The 19,303-nt window shown below is 43.9% G+C and overlaps 1 protein-coding gene across 25 annotated transcripts in view; it reads right to left on the minus strand.

The window, feature by feature from the left end:
* ZBTB20 (zinc finger and BTB domain containing 20) overlaps nucleotides 1-19,303 on the minus strand; it is a 1,026,540-nt gene that overhangs the window by 13,930 nt on the left and 993,307 nt on the right. For all 25 annotated transcript variants that reach the window (XM_070465986.1, XM_070465969.1, XM_070465979.1 and 22 more), the window contains 2 exons: nucleotides 18,324-18,436; nucleotides 4,845-4,987 (listed from right to left, as the gene is read on the minus strand). In XM_070465986.1, the coding sequence (XP_070322087.1) occupies nucleotides 4,845-4,987; nucleotides 18,324-18,436 (256 nt within the window). The remainder of the gene's footprint in view (nucleotides 1-4,844; nucleotides 4,988-18,323; nucleotides 18,437-19,303) is intronic.

Raw genomic sequence — 19,303 nt, forward strand, 5'->3', positions numbered from 1 at the left:
AAGGAAACCAGATCTGAAAGAAACACGTGCACCCCAATGTTCATCGCAGCACTGTTTATAATAGCCAGGACATGGAGGCAACCCAGATGCCCATCAGCAGACGAATGGATGAGGAAGCTGTGGTACATATACACCATGGAATATTACTCAGCCATTAAAAAGAATTCATTTGAATCAGTTCTAATGAGATGGATGAAACTGGAGCCCATTATACAGAGCGAAGTAAGCCAGAAAGATAAAGACCATTACAGTATACTAACACATATATATGGACTTTAGAAAGATGGTAACGATAACCCTATATGCAAAACAGAAAAAGAGACTCAGATGTATAGAACAGACTTGTGGACTCTGGGAGAAGGCGAGGGTGGGATGTTTCAAGAGAACAGCATTGAAACATGTATATTATCTAGGGTAAAACAGATAACCAGCTCAGGTTGGGTGCATGAGACAAGTGCTCGGGCCTGGTGTACTGGGAAGACCCAGAGGGATCGGGTGGAGAGGGAGGTGGGAGGGGGGACTGGGATGGGGAATACATGTAAATCCATGGCTAATTCATTTCAATGTATAACAAAAACTACTGTAATGATGTAAAGTAATTAGCCTCCAACTAATAAAAATAAATGGAAAAAAAAAAGTGTGGGGCAGGTGGTGGCTGAATACAGGCAAGTTTACTTTTCAGGGTATCCCTGTTCTGCTCAGGGGTACGATTGCAAAAGAGGCAGTAAACATTGTCATCATGGACAACGTGAATCAAGGCACTTCCTTGTCTTGCTTTATGTCCTGAAATGCTCCTGGGCCTCCTCTCTGGGAGGGCCCTGCAACTTTGTCTTCAGCAGAAATTTAAATCCTAGTTATTTTTCTGACCTGTGCAATGGAAGGATCAGGGATCTTTAGGGTTTTCTCTAGCACTAACTCTCCAACCTCCACTGTCTTAGGGGCTGTTGATGCTGTGATATTTGACTCCTGACTACTGAGCCTCTGCTGGGAGCTGAAGCAAAACAGGTCGACCAGGCCCCACAGCCTTGGAACTGTCTGCAACCCATGGTCCTGCCTTATGTGTGCATCCAGAAATGCATTCACCCTTCTCAAGCAATAAGAGTGATTCCAAGAAGGAAGAAACTGCAGTTTAACTTTGCTCCACCTCAGTCCCTGGGGTCGCAAAGAGTCAGACATGACTGAGCAACTGAACTGATGTTCTCTGACAATTCACAATCCTACGTGGCAGCCCATTTCATTAAAAGATGAACTCTGGGGGACTTCATTGGTGGTCCAGGGGTTAAGCATCCACCTTGCAATGCAGGGGATGTGGGTTTGATCCTTGGTCAGGGAACTAAGATCCCACATACCTCAGAGCAACTAAGCCTGCGGCTAGCTACCAAGCCCATGGGCTCTGGAGTGCCTGTGCCACAACTGGAGAGTCTGGGCATCAGGATGAAAGACCCCTCAGGATGTAGCAAAGATCACTCATGCTGCAGCTAAGACCCGATGCAGCCAAATATGTACATTCATTAATTTAGGAAAAGAAAAAAGAAATTTTAAAAAAGAAGAGCTTTGCCAGAAGGTTGTGTTTTGTGCTGCATTTAGTAGAAGTCCAGTGACTTCCACTATCAGGTGTTGGCAGTATACTGCCCTTTTCTCCTCTACTTCTCACATGAGGAGGGGTAAGAAAAAATGGTGGAGAGATCATTTCTATTGGGCTTTCAATATAACTTGAGAACTTCCTTATAGATGCAATATATCACTATATTAATAGTGAAGTTATGCTGTGAAGGTCAGATGAAGCAAAGGAAAACGGCTGGGCTTCTCTGCCTTGAGTCCTGCTCACAAATTCTCTAACCAGTGTTCTAGAATGAGATGACTAGGCTCCTCTCTGACCACCAGCAGAACTACCACTGTTTAGATTTCCTTGGAGCAAGGGCACAGTTATATTTTGAAGCAGAGGAACTTTTTCTAATACATAATAATAATAATAATAACACTGACTAATATCTATTGGGCTTTTATAATGGCCCAGAGAATTTAACACAATATATGAATAAGTGGAGAGCTTATAATCTGGGCTTCCCTGATGGCTCAGTTGGTAAAGAATCTGGGCCGCAATGCAGGAGACCTGGGTTCAGTCCCTGGGTTGGGAAGATCCCCTGGAGAAGTGAATGGATATTCACTCCACTATTCTGGCCTAGAGAATTACATGGACTGTGTAGTCCATGGGCTCAGAGTTGGACACAACTGAGTGACTTTCACTTTCACTTACTATAGTCTAATGAATACATTGAAAAGTAAGAGAGAAAGAGATGAGAGAGAAGTGAGCCTATACTAAGGCTATACTAAGCCTTATATACTAAGGCGAGCCTATACTAAAGCTTGTGACCTGTGTTAAGTCACGAGTCTTTTTTGCCTTCTCAATTCTATATTTGAAAATCCTTTTGGAAAGTTTTGTTTCTGGAACAATTATGATCTCACTGGTGGCAACAAGACTGCAATTAGCTCATCATTCTTCTTCACTTTACATGTTGACATTAACTGGGAACTCTGTCTAATGTCGGATTTTGAGACTGTTACCAGTGTGTGTGTGTGTGAGCATGAGTAAGACTGCCCCTGCCAGCCTCCAAGAATGAGTAAGAGGAATCACTCTGCCCAGCAAACATTGCTGGAGGCTTGCTGCTGGCCAGGTAAGGATCACCTTGGTCTAGCAGTGGTAGTGAGTGCCCCATACTGCAGATTCCAATTTAGAAGGTATTTTCTCTTTTTAAAAAAGTGTTTATTTATTTATTTGGCTGTGCTGGGTCTTAGTTGTGGCATGAGAATTCTTAGTTATGGCATGTAAGATCTAGTTCCCTGACCAGGGATAGAACCCAGGCCCCTGCATGGGAGCACAGTCTTAGCCATTGGACCACCAGGGAAGTCCAGAAGGCATTTTCTTATAGAAACATGGATACAGAGGGTGGCTTAGTTATCAGACTAATGCCCAAAGCACATTTAGACTCATTGAAATGGTATTTGAGTGCCAGAGTCAACCTCTATTGTTATGTTAGAGAATGTTGCCTATGTATGTGTATGTGTGTGCACATGCATGTTTGTGTATATACTGTGTCATTGGTAAGTGGTAATGGGAATTGGTAAAAAGCAATGCAAGGATGATAACAACATCATATTTTAGGAGCACCCTGAATTAACCAGGCACATCTTCATTGGATAACTTCTCCATTTAACCTCTAATATGGCAGAGAAGCAAGCCTCACCTTGAGCAGGGGATATGTGCTTGGCACATTTATGTATGTTATCCCAATTTAATCTTCATTTTATTGTAAAAAAAAAAGCTCCATGAAGGAGGTGGAATGAAGTTATAGCATATGTAGGCTTAGATTCTAGAGTCAATGAAAATTATAGAGTCAAAATTCACCCTGAATCACATATAAAAATATACACGGTTTGATTACAACTCTGAACAGTAATAAGTAAAGACATATGACACATGCAGTAATATGTCATCTTTTACAAAGAGTTCAAAATAACATGCAATTTTAGAGATGAAGTTGGTGCACTTATTTGCAAGAGGCCATATATAAAAATAAATGCTGAAGACTTCCTAACTAAATACATAGACCTAGTCCAAATATTTGATTTTGTTCATTTATGCTCTACTATATTATTACCCCAAAGTTGTTAATAAGGAAGATTAACTTAGAAAAGTTAAGTAACTTGTTCAAACAGATACAGCTGTTAAGTAGTAGAATTGAAGTTTGAATCTAGGTTTTTCTGACTCCAGGGCCTCTGCCTTCCTAAATGTATTCTGACTTCTAAATAATTGTCCAGCAAATGACTCTTTGAAGACTATTTATAAGTTAAGATTTACCTGAATTTATATGTAATATGTTACATATATCTGTACACATAAGTACATAGCTATGTGACTTGTACATGTATACCAGAAATTCATAAAAATAGAACACAGTAGGAATTGAATGAACCAATTCAAATGGACAAAGTAAGAAATCCAGATGAACACTAGAAGAGGAATTAAATAGTTATCTCTTAGTGAATACTCAGTGTTTACTGTCAATACCTATAATTTTACTAAATGTGCTAACAGTTTTCATTCAACACATGAAATTCCTGAGGCTGAAAGATGGTCATAGAATAGACGCGAAAGGCACTGAAGCACATGAGGTATAAATTTGGATCAGTATTGTATTTAAAGTCCTGGACATGTCAGATAAACACATTTTTCATCCATTTGTCCATCCATCCATCCATCCATCTGTCCATCCATCCTGCCAACCATCCATCCATCCAATAGAAGATGTACCATGTGCCAAGCACCAAGGTCAAAAATTTCTGTACATTAAAAATATAAAATACATCCTCCAATAATTCACAAATGTATCCTAGTTCCCAAATGCTAGAAATGATTCTTATTGAGTAAAAAGCTAGAAATGTATACCCTGCTCAAGGGCTTTTATGGTAGGCTACTTTGTGTTGTAAATTCATTACAAGTTATCATCTTTTCATTAACAAATATCACCTGAATTATTCATATAGCATAGTTTTTTTAACTGGCATATTTCTTCAAATGAATACAGTAGTATTTCTTTCAAAATAGGAGTAAGCCAGACTTCATTAATTGGGGCAGAATATGGCTCCTGCACCATTAATTGAAGAGATTTTGCTTTCTATTTTATTTATAATCAATAGAGGCCAGTGCTTTGCAGTTATAGGATCCTCACTTGATTACAAAATATACTGCCTTTGAGGTCAGACATTTCAGGGATGAACACCACTCACAGACATTCAGATGTGCTATGAATCACTTGGGTGTTGGAAGTGACAGTCATTGTTACCTGTGGTGTTGAAGCCAAAGAGGAGAGGGCAAGACACAGCAAAGGACAGCACCCAGACAGCTGTGATCATGAGGGCCACGCGTCGACAGGAGCTCTGTCCTGTGCCTTGCTGGTAGTGAACTGGCATGACCACAGCAGTGTACCTGTGAAAGGAAGGGGATAGAGAATAGATATGATAAGAAAGTGTCAAAAGACAGGTTGAAAAAGGTTACTAGATAAATAATCAGGTTGATACATGCGGAAGGAGAAAAATAATTTGGTTGGACAAACTTAAGGGAGAAAGGGGTCTTTGAGTGAACACAGCAGAAAGATTGAGATAAGACAGATGAAGGACTCATTGAGGGAGGTGAGCAGAGAAAGGAAGAAAGAGTGAAAAGCATAGCATAGTGACACTGGGTTGTCAGCGAACTTCTTATATATCCACGAGGGTATCAGGAATGCTGGTGGCCCAGCATATCCCCGTCTTGTATTCACACACCCTTACACCCTTAATCCTGAAGAGTCTAGGTGCTGGTTTGTGTGCCTTTATTTTCTTCCACAGTTTTCAGATAATAATGGAACTGTGCCCAAAGAAGTTTATCCCTGCTTGTATCCTAACATTAATTCTAACCCTTCAGTGGCAACTATTCCAAGTAGCAGAGATTTTGTAAATAGAGATGAGTAATATCTAATGAAGGCTTATTTTAAAATCAACTTTTCATGCTGTCTTAGTCTGTTCAGACTGCTCTATCAAAAATACCTTGGGTGACTTAAACAATAAATATTTATTTTTCACAGTTCAGGAGATTGGGAAGTCCAGGATTAATGTGCTGGCAGGTTTGGTATCTGGTGTTAAACCCACTACTTGGCTGGTGGGTAGCCATCTTCTTGCTGTGTTCTCCCTTCCCTGGTGACTCAGAGGTTAAAGCATCTGCCCGCAATGTGGGACACCTGTGTTCCATCCCTGGGTCGGGAAGATCCCCTGGAGAAGGAACTGGCAACACACTCTGGTATTCTTGCCTGGAGGATCCCATGGACGGAGGAGCCTGGTGGGCTATAGTCCACGGGGTCTCAAAGAGTCAAACATGACTGAGCGACTTCACTACTTACGGTGGGAAGGGTGAGGCAAGCTCTCTGGAGTCTCTTTTATAAGGGCAAATCCCATTAATGAGGGTGGATTCCTAATCACCACCCAAAGGTTCCACTTCCTAGTACCATCACAGTGGTGGTTAGGATTTTAATATATGAATTTGGGGGTGGGGGATGTAAACATTCAGTCTACAGCACATGCTTTTACATGGTCAAAGCAGTTTTTTATTCTTATTAGATATTGTCTTTTCTGTGGTATCTCCACACATACATTTCCAGCTGCTTATTGGACTTACCTGCACAGTTGTTCCGTGGTTGTCCCAAACTCAAACTATCTGAAATAGATCTTTCTGTTTCCCTACATTTCTTAATCTGGCTCCACTTCTTGCCTTTCTTCAAGATATCCATACCCAATACTCAGGCTTTTTGACATTTCTTTGGCCTTTTCATATCATTTGCTCATCCATTCATTTAACCTTTCATTCATCCAGCATTTATTGGGTTCTTTACTATATACCAGGCCTTATTCTGGAAATACCAAGATGTGCAAATGGGACAACGGTCTCTGTCCTTATTGAGGTTGGAGGTAAGTGGAGTGGATGGATGAAAAAAATATTAATATAAAATGAAAACTATCATGAAAGAATTAAGCTGGGTGACATGTTTAAGGGTAGAGGAGGATGTAAAGAAGGGTCAAACTGACACAAGATGGGAGGAAATGAGTGGGGTGAGAGGGAGCCAGCCATGAGGGAAGGCAGGAGAAAAGCATTTTAGGCAGAAGGACAGCAGGTCCTATAAATTTATGCATTATAGTAACTTCCCCATTTACCCATGCAGTTCTACCACCTTCTCTCTGTGATGGACACAGCCTCATGGCTGGTTTCCTGTGCTAGGCTCCAAAATAGATTTCATTATGTCCTCCCCATCCCATGGCCCCTCAGCTGACAACTGTCTAAGATAGGCAGAATTCTAAGATGGCGTCCAAGGTTCATGCACTGTAGAACTAGCAGAACTCCTGTGACTAGACTACAAATCAACAGACTGAGTGAACCAAAAGGGAGATGATTCTGGGTGGCTGGGCCTAATCGGGTGAGCCCTTAAAAGGAACTCAGTACTTCCTGAATAAGAGAGAGTCAAAGCATGAGAAATTATCCTCCTGGCCTTGAAGAAGCAACCTGCCGTGCTTTGGAAAAATCATTTGGCAGGGAACAGCACAAGGCCTACAGGAGCTGAGAACAGCCCCTGGTTGACGACCACTAAGAAAGTGGGGACCTCTGTCATAATTGCAAGCAACTGGATTCCACTGACTACCTGAATACATTTGAAAGATGAAAACACAAGTCAGCCTATACCCATTTTCAGCCTCGTGAGATCCTGAGCAGAGAACCTACACTGTGCACAGACTTTTAACCCATGATAAAAAATGGATATAGTTTAAGTCACTACATTTGTGATAACTTGTTGTATAGCAACAGAAAACAAATACTTGTCTCGCCAATTTGACCTCCTGTGGGTCCTTGACACTTACTTCTAACTCCAGCCATGTTAGCCATGTAACCTGTGTTAGTGATTGGTAATCTTCAATAGTCTTTTTTCAACCCATTATCCCTTTTCCTCCCCCAGGTAGCTCATATTTTCTCTCCTTTAATTTCAGATCAGCTCTCAGTAACCATCCCAGTCCTTCCATCTTATGAAGACCTCTAACTCTAAATGTATAGCACTCCTCTGCCAATCAATCACATTGTTCTTCTGCATGCAGTGTCTTGCCTCACTAGTGAACTTACCTCATGGTTGGAGAGAGATAGACTCCGTATGTTTTAAGCTACTTAATGGCTCAACTCATCTTATAGCCTTGGTATTCCATATACGTCCTTGCACAAAGCAAGTAGTAAGAAGCTGTAGACTGATTGCCTCATGGATCCTGTAGGTATCCTACCCCAAAAGAGGACAATTCTAATTCTATCCCAGCTCAAGGGATCTAATATATATCGCTGAGTCTACAAATGCTGAACATTTATTTATTTACTATTGAAGTATAGTTGATTTACAATGATGTGTTAATTTCAGGTGTATAGTAAAGTGACATTTATATATATATATATATATTGTGTGTGTGTGTGTGTGTGTGTGTATGGGCTTCCCAGGAGGCTCTAGTGGTAAAGAACCCACCTGCCAATGAAGGAGACTTAAGAGATGCATATTTGATCACTGGTTGGGAAGATTCCCTGGAGGAGGGCATGGCAACCCACTCCAGTATATTTGCCTGGAGAATTCCATGGACAGAGGAGCCTGGCGGGCTATGGTCCATAGGGTCACAAAGAGTTGGACACCACTGAAGCAACTTAGCATGCATATATACACACATGCACACTTTTTCAGATTCTTTTCCCATATAGGTTATTACAAAACATTGAGCATAGGTCCCTGTGCTACATAGTAGGTCCTTGTTGTTTATCTATTTTATATATAGTAGTGTGTATTTGCTACTCCCAAATTGCTAATTGATCCATCCCGCCCACCTTTCCCCTCTGGTAATCTTGTTTGTATTTTATGTCTGTGAGTCTGTTTCTGTTTTGTAAATAGGTCCATTTGTATCATTTTTTAGATTCCACATATAAGTGATATCATATGATATTTGTTTTTCTCTGACTTAGTATAATAATCTCTAGGTCCATCTATGTTGCTGTAAATAACATTGTTTCATTCATTTTTATGGCTGAGTAGTATTCCACTATGTATATGTACCACAGCTTCTTTATCCATTCATCTCTTGATAGACATTTATCTTGGCTATTGTAAATAGCACATATGCTCAAATTTTCATTGTCCTCTCGGTATTCAGGGAACCTGGAGGCTAGATGCAGAGCAGGAACCCCCTTAGCTCCTCTTGTGCACCTCAGGCTTGGGGCTGAGGGAGGACAGACCCTGAGCTGGAGGGGGTGGGGCAGTGTTCTCCAATGCTCCAGCCGCCTGACTCATCTACCTCTTGTGTATCTGGCCTTAGAGTTCATGTGTTAACATTTGTGTCCCCAGATAGCCCTCCGAGTCAGGTCCGAGGGTGAAGATGGATGCAGACTTGATAGAACTTGGCATTAGCACCCTGGCATGTGGCAGAGGTGGTTCTTTCTCAAGAGGGAAAAACAGAGCCCTTATTTAGCAAGGTCGAATTTAGATCCCACCACCAACCCCAAGCACGGCCCATGATGGCCCGGTTTCCTTCTCCTGATGCACATACACTATAAATCCTCCCTTGAATCCCTAACTTGGAGATGAAGGAGCAGGCAAATAATGCGTGGCACTCCTCCAGGCTCTCACTCTGCTCAGGACTTCAGACTCTGCTGGGGCTTCAAATCAAATACATCTACCCGGGCCTGGCCCTGAGCAGTGATCCCTTGAGGCACCTCGGAGGAGAGGCTGAGCCTTGAGTCCTGTAGCTGCCCTGGCCGAACACCTGCTGAGGGTTGGGAAGGAAAGGTAAGATGCACTTCCTGCCCTTCAGACGTGCAGCTGGACCCAGGCCTTCATTTACATAATTACCTTTGATGTAGAAGAACCTGACCATCCCATTCATTCAGTGATATGCTGCTAAATGCCTAAAAACTGGCTCTGCAGGTGAAAAAGAGCCTTAATTTATACCATTTGCCAATTTATGTGGTACAAATACTCCCACCATTGTCCATTTCAAGTTACATCAATGGGTTAGTAACTGCCTCAAAAAGCTCCTAAAGTTTTGCCATCAGTTCTCACTGGCCATTATGAGCTGACTCCAAGCCCACCACTGATAGTTGCTCATTTTCCTAAATAGGCTTTAACGTTCAGCAACTTCTTGGAAGTTCTAATTTATTCAATGAGTCAGTAAGCATAGGGAGCACTACCACTGAGTGATTACATGATGAAAACAACTTCCCATAGCTAGTGGTGGCAGAGGCCAGGTATCTTCTGGCTGCCCCGCTGCTTCTCCAGGGCATTGCAAATCTCTGAGGCCTTGTGGGGACTTCACAGGTGGTGCAGTGGTAAAGCATCTGCCTGCCAAGCAGGAGATGCGAGTTCAATCCCTGTGTCAGAAAGGTCCCCTGGAGAAGGAAATGGCAATCCACTCCAGTATTTTTGCCTGGAAATCCCATGGACAGTGGAGCCTAGCTAGCAGCCTCAGTCCATGGGGTTTCAAAAAGCTGGGCACGTCTTAGTGACTGAGCACGCATGCACGAGGCCTTGTGGGGACAAGGGCTTCTTCACGAAACATGGTATTGAAGGGTGCTTTGTACTTTGAGAGCAACCAGCTGCCTGGAACTGAGTTTCCCCAAGTAGCTTGATTCTATTAATTTTCTGCGGGTCCTGTTAAAATGCATATTTCAAGGCCACACCCTTGGATATTTGTTTTACTCCAGAAGTGCGTATTTTTAACAAGCAAGTGTATCTTTTGATTAGACAAGCTGGAGAAAGTCTGCATTGGGGAATAGTTCTGTGTCAAAAACTCCTGTGAACTTGGGTTAGAAGTGAGAGATGAGACTACATCTTACCACTGTTACATTAATATTTTTTCTTAATTCTAAAACATGATTAAACTTTTAGAGTAAGTGACACCCGCCCCGGCGCCCCACCCCTCACCCCAATTTGCTTCCAGGGCTTTTCCTCCAGGAAGCTAGCTTGCCACAGTGGGCTGAGACCCAGAGGCTGTTCCGGCATTGGCCACCGGAGGGCGCCAGAATGCAGCAAGAGCTCCTCCAGCGCGGCGGGGTGAGAAGTTCACGGCTCACCTGGGGGCTCTCCAGGCACCGTGGGGAGGTGGGGAGGGAAAGCTCGGGAGACCCCCCCTGGTTCCTGCAGCCCTGCAGGGACCCCGAATTCCCACTCAAGCAGACTGCGTAGCCTCTGCTCTGCCCCCGAATCGATGGCAGATGACCGACTTCTGGCCAAGGCAGGCCTGGGCGTGGGCCAGATGCCCTCCCCCGGCGCTTCCAGGTCCTCAGCCAAGCTCCAGTGCGCTGCGTGCGTGGTCCCGATTGCTGCGCGCTTGGCCAGACCCCCTCCCTTTGAGCTCTTAGCTTTCTGGGTCCTTGCTGTAGTGGCGGGAAAACTGGCGGTGTGCTCAGTGGTAAGTCAATGGGCTTTGGAAAACAGGCTGATTAGCGTCTGAATCCCGCTTGGCCTGCCGCTGAACTGTGGGGCTGTGGACCAGAGATTTGACTTCGTTGAGACCCAATTTCCTCATCTGCACAGTGGGGATAATGTTTCCGCCCGATAGGGCTGTTTTTGGTATTGAATGAGATGATATCTGTGAAGTTTTTTAGCACAATGCCCAGTACCTATTAAGCATTCGAAAAACAGTATTATTGTTGTTGTCATTATTATTGTGCTAGCCCAGGGGATCTGTAACTGTTCATACCAATCAGTTTTGGGGAGGGGGATGTCTGCACCTTATTCCTGATTATCAGGGAACATTAAGTTTATTTACTTCTCAAACAAGAATACAGCACTTTCTCTGAGTCAAGCAACGATTTGAAGTGCTCTACAAATATTAACTCATTTGTTCTTCATAACAACCATTCTGCTATGATCCCCACTAAATGGAAGGACACTGAGGCCCAGGGAAGTTAATTGACTTATTCAAGGTCACACTGCTATGAACTGGTAAAAAAAAAAAAATGAAAGTGTTAGTTGCTCAGTCATGTCGGACTCTTTGTGACCAGAACCCACCAGGCTCCTCTGTCCATGGGATTCTTCTGGCAAGAATACTGGATTGGGCTGCCATGGCCTCCAGAGGATCTTCCCAACCAAGGGATCAAACCCTGGTCTCCTACACTGTAGGCAGGGAAGCCTATGGAGTGGTAGAGCCAGGATTTCGAGCCAGGCAGCATGACTCAGAGCTAGGGAGCCCAGAGTGTGGCTAAGCCTCTGAGAATGGCAGTGAGCTGGAGGAGAAAGAGGCTGCCTGGGTCTGTCCTCCTTCACCTACCAGCTGTGAGATCTGGGCAAGCTTACCTGCACAGTCTAACCTTAAGACTCTTTACTTGCAGAATGCAGGTAATACACCTGCCTTGCTGGGGTGTTGTGAGGGTCAGCATAATGACAGGTTCTTGGTGCCTGGCTCATAATACATGTGAAAGAAACAGTAGCTATTGGGTTGGCCAAAAAGTTCATGTGATTTTTCCTTAAGATGGTATGGAAAAATCTGAACGCACTTTTTGGCCAAAGCAGTATTTCTACTGCTATTGCTTTTAGATTCACTCATGTTAGGATCAGCAGAGCGGTAGCCAGGACACTGAAGACAAAGGAGAGGTGACTGATTTACTCCCAGGAAATGGCACCTAGAAAGTTGGGTGCCAGCCTGGCCAGAGGCCCCTCCCTCTGAGTCGCATCCTCACCTCCAACAATGAAGGGGTCACTTGTTGGCACAGACGGAAGGGTGGTGTGGGAATCGGGAGATTCAGGTTCTAGGCTCAGACCTAAGAGGCTGTGGGACCCCGGTGAGCATTAAGTTTAACTCATTCCTGCACCAACAAGTTAAATTCTTACTGTCCCTCTGACTTCCAATTCTGTGACTGTGATTCGTGGGGTTGCCACTTTCCTGAAGGCCTCAGGTCCTCACAGAAATTTGACCTCGGCCTGGAGCCCTATGGGCCGGTGGGAGGTGTGTGTGTGGGAACAGAGGAGGGTGCGTCCTGAGAACGCTACAGCGGGGGAGGCAGGAGGCTGGGCCGGGAGGGAGGGCCTGAGTCTGACTCGACGCCTGGGTTTAATGAGCCCCCAGCTCTGTGAGTGCTGCTTTTCACCACCTTTTATTTGGTCAGACAGGGGGCTCAATAAATCTTTAGTTCTGTGGACTCCCCTCGTGGAATTGTTGAAGGAGAAAGCTTTTTGCAAATGACTGGAAAGTCCGTTGCAAATATAAAGTGCTTATTTAGATGCAAACTAAAAAATCCTAGGTGCCTGTGACTCATCCGGCACCTATTGTGCTTGCTGCAAAGACTCGGAGGCTTGCTGTGTGATGGGTGCCATTTGAGAGCCACTTAAAGAACTCCCTGGTGAATGAATTTGGTTGCATTATTCCCGGGATCGTTGCGGAGGACCCGTATTCTCACCGCTCACTCGGATCTTGTCCTCCTCATTTGACACTTTCTCAGCCCTCTCCCCAAGTTAGCTCTGACCCAGGGTGCGGCGGGAGGGGTTGGCCCACTGGGAGGCAAGGAGCCAAGGGGAGGGGGGATCTGGGGGTGGTGTTCACTTACTCTGCTTTTTAGAAAAGAAAAGGCAGCGTTAATGCCAGCATCCAGAGCTATGCCTGAGAATCTAATGACAATAGTATTACTTCCTTTCAAAAACCCTTTTATCATTTCCTTTTCTTTTCTATCTCCTACTACCCTGTTATTACAGATCAGGGCTTCATGACCAAAAAATGCTGAATCCATTTGGTTAGGTTTGTCAGATGGGTGACTAGCATTGTGTAAAGACCAAAGGTCTGCATGAATGATTGCATTTTTAATGAATTGACTGGCTATTTGGCATCCCATGAACAGAATTTAATGCTGTGTACTGCAAACTGCTGTGAAGGATAATAGAGAGAGCTTTTCCAAGGCCTATTTTCAGCCCTAGAAGAGGGAGGAGGCTCCATTTTAAGGTTGGTGAGGGTTGGTTCCTTTAGACCTACAAGCCAAGAGGGGAGCATCCTTGTCCATTGCGGTCTAAGATGGGAACTTGTCCCTCAGATTGCAGGTTGGTGAGTGCTGTGCGTTCTGGGAATTCTTCCTGTATGAGACAGAAGCCAATTCAAAGTTTGCTCTTGTTGGTTGTGTCTTAAGTGGTGCAAGTAGAAGTGTGTGTTAAGCATGTCTGCTGCCAGCAAAATGGTGCTTTTGTGCAAGTTACAAAAAGATACTCTTTCCTGGCTGCTGAGTTGTAAAAAAGTACCCTGTCTTGGTCTACTCAAGGTTTGGGAATGAAGCCCTGGCTGAATTCAGTTCCTACACTCCAGCCACAACCTCACCTGCCAGCCCTATGCATGACAGTGTGTGCGAGTAGAGTGTATAGTTCAGTTGCTCAGTCGTGTTCGACTCTTTGTGACCCCATGGACTGAAGCACGCCAGGCCTCCCTGTCCATCACCAACTCCCGGAGTTTACTCAAACTCATGTCCATGGAGTCGGTGATGCCACCATCTCATCCTCTGTCGTCCCCTTCTTCTCCTGCCCTCAATCTTTCACAGAATCAGGGTCTTTTCAAAGGAGTCAGTTCTTCATATCAGGTGGCCAGAGTATTGGAGTTTCAGCTTCATCATCAGTCCTTCCAGTGAATATTCAGGACTGATTTCCTTTAGGATGGACTGGTTGGATCTCCTTGCAATCCAAGGGACTTTCAAGAGTCTTCTCCAACATCACAGTTCAAAAGTATCAATTCTTTGGTGCTCAGCTTTCTTTATAGTCCAACTTTCACATCCATACAATGACTACTGGAAAAACCATAGCTTTGACCAGACGGACTTTTGTTGGCGAAATAATGTCTCTGCTTTTTAATATGCTGTACAGGTTTGTCATAGCTTTTCTTCCAAGGAGCAAGCATCTTTTGATTTCATGGCTACAGTCACCATCTGCAGTTATTTTGGAGCCCCCAAAAAATAAAGTCTGTCACTGTTTCCATTTTTTCCCCATCTATTTGCCATGAAGTGATGGGACTGGATGCCATGATCTTAGTTTTCTGAATGTTGACTTCTAAGCCAACTTTTTCATTCTCTTCTTTCACTTTCAGCAAGAGGCTCTTTAGTTCTTCTTCACTTTCTGCCATAAGGGTGGTGTCACCTGCATATCTGAGGTTATTGTTATTTCTCTTGGCAGTCTTGATTCCAGCTTGTGCTTCATCTAGTCCAGCATTTCTCATGATGTAATCTGCATATAAGTTAAATAAGCAGGATGACAAGATACAGCCTTGACGTACTCCTTTCCTGATTTGGAACCAGTCTGTTGTTCCATGTCCAGTTCTGTCTGTTGCTTCTTGACATGCATACAGATTTCTCAAGAGGCAGGTAAGGTGGTCTGGTATTCCCATCTCTTTCAGAATTTTCTATAGTTTGTTGTGATCCACACAGTCAAAGGCTTTGGTGTAGTCAATAAAGCAGAAATAGATGTTTTTCTGGAACTCTCTTACTTTTTCAATGATCCAGTAGATGTTGGCAATTTGACCTCTGGTTCTTCTGCCTTTTCTAAATCCAGCTTGAACATCTGGAAGTTCACGGTTCATGTACTGTTGAAGCCTGGCTTGGAGAATTTTGAGCATTACTTTACTAGCATGTGAGATGAGTGCAAGTAGTTTGAGCATTCTTTGACATTGCCTTTCTTTGGGATTGGGATGAAAACTGACTTTTTCCAGTCAGTCACTGCTGAATTTTCCAAATTTGCTGGGATATTGAGTGCAGCACTTTCACAGCATCATCTTTTAGGATTTGAAATAGCTCAACTGGAATTCCATCACCTCCGCTAGCTTTGTTCATAGTGATGCTTCCTAAGGCCCACTTGACTTCACATTCCAGGAGTGTTTAGGCACACCCTCAAAGATGGGAGAGGGTAGGGTTGGAACTAGAAGGCTGGGAGGGGGCTGGCCCAAAGCCTGCCCTAGGAGCTGTCTTTATGCAGCTCTTTCCTCACTCCTCCAAGGCTGATCTGATTCCATTCTCATGTCCTCTCTGAAGGTGCATATTTGTGGTGTACACATTGGCTATCCTCAGGCAGGGCTCCCTGAATCCAGTTTAATATTCCTTGTTCAAGGCTCTGAAATAGGTACAGCAGGGACATTCATGGCTGATGAGGAGCTAGGATGGTATAATTGTTGGGTGGTGGAGGTAGTGATGTAGCAAACCAAACATAGTCCATTATTTCTGTAAATCATATATTTCTGAAAACATGTACTAAATGTCCAGAAATCACACAAAAGGTGTAGATGCTATGGGAGGAATTCTTAGAGAGCTAAAAATATTATAAAATCCCTAACAATCCCTTTACTTTTTAACAGCTTTATCAAGATATAATTCACATACCACACAATTCATCTAAGTATAAAATTAATGTGGGTTTTTTGGTATGTTTACAGAGTTATACAACTGTTCCCCTTTACTTTTTTTAATACATTCTTTAATGGTATTAGTTTTAGCATTATGGACACATTCTTTGATTTTCCTTCTCAGAATAGTTAGTCAAGTAATAAATGTCAAATGATAGCCAATCAAATGATAAAAGTCAAGATCATTGAGTTGGCTGGTTGGTTTGCAGTATCCCCAGAGGGTCGGGTTTTCATGTCTAGTCACTGGTTACACACATGCAGGGAAGTTTAGGGCAGAACTCTGGGTCATTTGAATGTCACACCTGGGGCCTTGAGGAGGGCCTGCATCAGGATTCCTGCAAAGGGAGCCTGGCGATGCCACAACATGTTTACAGAGGAAGCACCATGGGAGGTCAGGGGTGATTGAATTAAGCTGTAGACAGTTTGGAAGGGCCTCACAGCAAAGGGGACCGGTGTGATCAGCCTTGGAGCATAAGAGAGCTAGGGGGCAACCCGGAAAGAGATGAGATTGCAAAGGTGGAGTGAGGCCATATTGTGGAAAACTTTGAATCTTAGACTGTGAAGGTAACTTCAATTTTTATTCCTCACGCCAAGGAGACTGAAGGGTTTTGAGTAGGGCAGTGGACATTCGGGCTCCAATTCTGGAGGAATAATTCTGAGAGTGGTTGAAGGGCCAATTAGGAAGCTGTGGTAGAAGTTCAGGCGGGAGGTCATAGGAGCCTAAAAGAAGCAGGTGAGGTAAGAAAGGAAAGATGGGACATATTTAGAAAACATTTCAGAGATAAGAGTCTATAAGCACTGATTGTTTAGCCACCTCAGTGTATCTAAACAAGGAGATGAGGAAGGGAAAGGGGCTGAACAAAATCCAAGATTCCAGAAGAATGATGTTGCCAGTAAGAGATCGTCAAGTCAAGATGGTTTGGTGCTTTGACGGTTTGGTTTTTAACATTTCACCTCATAGGAGCCAGTGGTATATCCAGATAGTAATGTGGTCTGGATATCAGATTAGAGGTGAGGTTGGAGATTTGAGGAGGCTTAGCACAAAGCCTGTGATTATTATTTTGGGAATCAGATAGACACAAATTCAAATCTTGGCACTGCTTCATATTAGCTGTGTGACTTGGGAAAACATCTTCATTATTCCAAGAAGCTGGAAATGAAGCTAATAATATTACCTAAGGGTTATTGTATCACCGCCATGATGGACATGAGTTTTAGTAAGCTCAGGGAGTTGGTGATGGATAGGGAAGCCTGGCATGCTGAAGTCCAGGGGGTTGCAAAGAGTTGAACAAGACTGAGTGACTGAACTGACTGACTGAAGGGTTGTTGTGAAAAGGAAATGGGTTAAGGTTTTGACATGCCTTAGCACCATGTGGTAAATTCTCAGTAGATGGCAGATTTTGTTTGGGATCACCTGTTGAAGCTATGGAGTGGATGGATAAAATTCTGGGAGAAAGAGTGTAGGAAGAAAAGAGGTGGATGAGGAGCAGGAGAAGGGGAGATGGAGGCTCTTGACCAGCCACAGAGGCCACAGGCTGGAAAGTGACCTCCTTTTCCCAGGGTGCTCCCAGGGTCTGGAGATGTCCATGGGAGCCATGACAAATGTGACTCAGGATGGAGGAAGGGAGAGAGGAGAGGAAACATAAAGAGAAGGGAAGAGAGGGGCAGAGCACCCCAGAGCTGGGGCAGGACACGCTTACGGCTAGAAAGTGATGGAATATACACAGGCTCAAGTCAAAATCATAGAAATCCACTCCAGTGACCAAAAAGCAATTCTAAAAAACATCATTCTTATTTTTCTTAAACTCGATGAGGGAAATAAATATTTAACAAACAGGTCATGACCACATTTTCTGCAGTTACCTTTCTCCCTCATCCACTCCTCCCTCCGTCCTCAGAGATACTCCCAAACTTTTCTCTCTCCTCTCTGTCTTTTGCCCCTGGCCCCTTTGTCTCTCTCCCTTTACCAAAACCAAACAAAATAGCAGCAGGAACATTTTCTCCTAATCTCACCTCCCTGTCTCTCTGCTTTCTCCCTACAAAAAAAATTAAGATTCATAAAAGCCTCAAGGATGGTGGAAAAGTAAAACCAGAATCCTCCTTAGGGATCTGGGGGAAAGGAAAACTTCCAGATTAGTTATTTCTCTCCTATCACAGGAGTTTCATCTCACCTACAAACCATCATTTAAAAGAAAAAGAGAGAAAAGAAAATGTCCCAGTGTTAAACTGCACTTTACAATGACCCCAGTGCCCTAGATGCTGAGCCTGTGCCTTGAACACATCAAGGGCAGCTTCCCAAGGTGGGGTCCCTTACCATCTGACCTAGCCACCTCTCTCCTAAGCCTGGAAGGAAAGCCCAGCCTTACCTGTCGATGCTGATGGCACAGAGGTTCAGGATGCTGGCTGTGCACATCATGACATCCAGAGTGACGAAAACATTGCAGCAAACTCGGCTGAAATTCCAGACCCCACCTGTCACCTGGGCATCAGAGACAAGGATGTTAGTGTTTCCTCCCAACAAAGGGACAGCAACCCAGTCGACTCTATTGCCTTCCCTGGGCTGTCTGTCCTGCACAGATGGAGACACGCCCTCCCTGTGGGTACTGCCTCATCACCAAGGGCAGGCAGACCTCGAGCAAATGTCAGGGTGCCCAAGATTGTTTGCCTGAGAAAGAATAAATTGGTGGAATGTCAGTATTGAAATGGATCTTCTGAATCAAATATTCCAGCGTTTCTCAAAGTGCAGTCCACAGTGGGGTGTTCATTAAAGATGTAGATTTCTGAACCCTTTCCTGGACCAACTGAGTCACAGTGTCTGGATCTGGAGCCCATGAATCATCTTTTTAAAATGAACACCACCCCCCCTCCCCAATCACACCAAGATTTGTGAATCACTGATCTGTTTCAACTAAAGAGTCTCTTGATGAAAGTGAAAGAGGGGAGTGAAAAAGCTGGCTTAAAACTCAACATTCCAAAAACAAAGATCATGGCAACTGGTCCCATCACTTCATGGCAAATAGATGGGGAAACAATGGAAACAGTGCAAGACTTTATTTTCTTGGGCTCCAAAATCACTGCAGATGGTGATTGCAGCCATGAAATCAAAAGACGCTTGCTCCTTGGAAGAAAAGCTATGACCAACCTGAACAGCATATTAAAAAGCAGAGACATTACTTTGCCAACAAAGGTCTGTCTAATCAAGGCTATGGTTTTTCCAGTAGTTATGTATGGATGTGAGAGTTGGACTATAAAGAAAGCTGAGCGCCGAAGAATTGATGCTTTTGAACTCTGATGTTGTATAAGACTCTTAAGAGTCCCTTGGACTGCAAGGAGATCCAACCAGGCA

The sequence above is a fragment of the Odocoileus virginianus genome, chromosome 4 (genome assembly GCF_023699985.2).
Source record: "Odocoileus virginianus isolate 20LAN1187 ecotype Illinois chromosome 4, Ovbor_1.2, whole genome shotgun sequence".
NCBI lineage: Eukaryota > Metazoa > Chordata > Mammalia > Artiodactyla > Cervidae > Odocoileus > Odocoileus virginianus.